Genomic DNA, 2851 nt, shown 5'->3' on the forward strand with positions numbered 1-2851 from the left:
TGCGGGCTATAGCGGCGGGTCGTACGGCGTGTTCTGCATGGCGGTGTGGTGCGCGTGCTTCGCCATGACGACGGTGGTGTTCTTCCTGGACGCCACCCGTCTCCACGCCTGTCTGCCCGTCTCCTGGGATAACCTGACGGTGGCATTCGCCGCCCTGGCGACCCTCATGTACGTATGACATCACATCACTATAATCATCGTTACACGTCATCATGTATGCATAACATCATCAAAATGAGACAAACAAGTGTTAGACATACATTACTATGTCATAAAGTAGACATGGGATAGCCTTCCACTGACTAACCGTGACATCACTGACTAACTGTGACATCACTAAACGGATATCACTAAACACGACATCGCTGACTAACACAATCCCCCTCCTCTCCTCTTCCTCTCCTCTTCCTCTCCTCTTCCTCCAGGTATGTGACAGCCTCGGTGGTTTACCCAGTCTACTTTGTCAGAGCAGAGTGCCCCTACGGAGGCTGTGAGGTCCGGAACTTCCGCATCGCCGTCACTGTCTGCTCCATCACCGGCTCCCTGGCCTACGGCGCCGAGGTGATCCTCTCGCGAGCCAAACCAGGCCGGGTCGTGGGCTACATGGCAACCGTCTCTGGCCTCCTCAAGGTCGTCCAGGGCTTCGTGGCGTGCATTATCTTCGGAGCGCTGGCGAACGGGACCGAGTATTCTCGTCACGTAGCGACGGTTTACTGCGTGGTCGTCTACGCCGTCTGCTTCGCCATGACGACCGTCGTGGTTATATTGACCGTGTCCGGTCGCACCGGGTGTCTGAAGTTACCGTTCGACCGGTTTGTTGTGGTTTACACGCTCTTGGCGGTTCTTCTCTACCTCAGCGCCTCCGTCATCTGGCCCGTGTTCTGCTTCGACAGGAAGTACGGATTGCCAGAGCGCCCGTCGTCATGCCCGCGGGGCCGGTGTCCGTGGGATAGTAAGGTGGTCGTTGCAGTGTTTAGCTTCGTCAACCTGGCGCTGTACGTCGCCGACCTGGTGTACTCACAACGGATACGTTTCGTAACCCAGCAACCACGGGTGTAGAGCAGAATGGGACGGAACAGAACAGAATGGGATACAACGTTATTGTACAGCCAGAAGTGAACATTCACACAAAGACAATATGCCTCAACCACTGGTGAGGTGTAGAATAGGAGGAGGAGTAACTACTGAGTCAGAGAGAAAGGGGCGTCGACTATTCATCAATCAATCAAATGTATTTATAAAGCCATTTCTACATCAGCTGATGTCTCAAAGTGTTTATACAGAAACTCAGCCTAAAACCCCAAACAGCAAGATGCAGATGTAGAAGCACGGTGGCTAGGAAAAACTCCTTAAAAAGGTCAGAACCTAGGAAGAGACCTAGAGAGGAACCAGACTCTGAGGGGTCAGTCCTCTTCTGGCTGTGCCGGGTGGAGATTGTAACAGTACAAGGCCATTAAGGCTTTTGATTGAGTACATCACCTACTTGCATGAATGTGTCACCCTCTTCTAATGATGGACTTACATCTCACAACCATGTAACCATTGAGATATAAAATATTCTTATTCAATCTTTATGCACATAACAGCCAGCTAACCCTGCTACGAAACCCCATTCGGGTGACACTCAGTAACTGACCCCTCTCACACCACTCTAGATATGATGGGGGATGGATGACATCACTAAACATGACATCACTGACTAACACAATCCCACTGACTAAGAACCCCCCCTCTCTTCCTGGGGTGTGAGGGGAGAGTGTGGCCTCTGTAGCAGCCAGCTGGTTGGGGCTTCTCTGTCAGCAGAACCAGAAGGAGAGGAACAGCACGGAATCTGACCAGCTCATCACACTCTCACTGGGGTCTGCACATTTACATGGAGTCCCCCACCCTCTCTCTGTCTCTGTCTCTCTGTCTTTCTCTCTGTCTCTCTCTCTTTCTCTCTGTCTTTCTCTCTCTCTCTCTCTCTCTCTCTGTCTCTCTGTCTCTTACTGTCTCCCCCTTCTCTATGTCTCTCTGTCTCTGTCTCTTACTGTCTCCCCCACCCTCTCTCTGTCTCTCTGTCTTTCTCTCTGTCTCTCTCTCTTTCTCTCTGTCTCTCTCTCTCTCTCTCTCTCTCTCTCTCTCTCTCTCTCTCTCTCTCTCTCTCTCTCTCTCTCTCTTTCTGTCTCCCCCTTCTCTCTGTCTCTTACTGTCTCCCCCCTTCTCTCTGTCTCTCTCTCTTTCTCTCTGTCTCTTACTGTCTCCCTCTCTCTCTCTCTGTCTTTCTCTCTCTCTCTCTCTCTCTCTCTCTCTCTCTCTCTCTCTCTCTCTCTCTCTCTCTCTCTCTCTCTCTCTCTCTCTCTCTCTCTCTCTCTCTCTCTCTCTCTCTCTCTCTCTCTCTCTCTCTCTCTCTCTCTCTCTCTCTCTCTCTCTCTGTCTCTCTCTATTTCTCAATTCAATTCAATTCAATTCAAGGGCTTTATTGGGATGGGAAACATGTGTTAACATTGCCAAAGCAAGTGAGGTAGACAACATACAAAGTGAATATATAAAGTGAAAAACAACAAAAATTAACAGTAACATTACACATACAGAAGTTTCAAAACAGTAAAAACATTACAAATGTCATATTATATATATATATACAATGTACAAATAGTTAAAGGACACAAGATAAAATAAATAAGCATAAATGTGGGTTGTATTTACAATGGTGTTTGTTCTTCACTGGTTGCCCTTTTCTCGTGGCAACAGGTCACAAATCTTGCTGCTGTGATGGAACACTGTGGTATTTCACCCAGTAGATATGGGAGTTTTTAAAAATTGGATTTGTTTTCGAATTCTTTGTGGATCTGTGTAATCTGGGGGAAAT

General features: G+C 48.6%; 1 protein-coding gene across 1 annotated transcript in view; it reads left to right on the plus strand.

Moving 5' to 3' along the window:
* LOC118379159 (myeloid-associated differentiation marker-like protein 2) overlaps positions 1 to 2330 on the plus strand; it is a 3793-nt gene extending 1463 nt beyond the window's left edge. The window contains exons 1-2 of the mRNA XM_035766171.2: positions 1 to 168; positions 426 to 2330. The exon at positions 1 to 168 is cut by the window's left edge and continues 1463 nt beyond it. Coding sequence (XP_035622064.1) covers positions 1 to 168; positions 426 to 1059 — 802 coding nt within the window. The 3' untranslated portion in view covers positions 1060 to 2330. The remainder of the gene's footprint in view (positions 169 to 425) is intronic.
* Positions 2331 to 2851: the final 521 nt, after the last annotated feature.

This window comes from Oncorhynchus keta, chromosome 10, assembly GCF_023373465.1.
Source record: "Oncorhynchus keta strain PuntledgeMale-10-30-2019 chromosome 10, Oket_V2, whole genome shotgun sequence".
Lineage (NCBI taxonomy): Eukaryota > Metazoa > Chordata > Actinopteri > Salmoniformes > Salmonidae > Oncorhynchus > Oncorhynchus keta.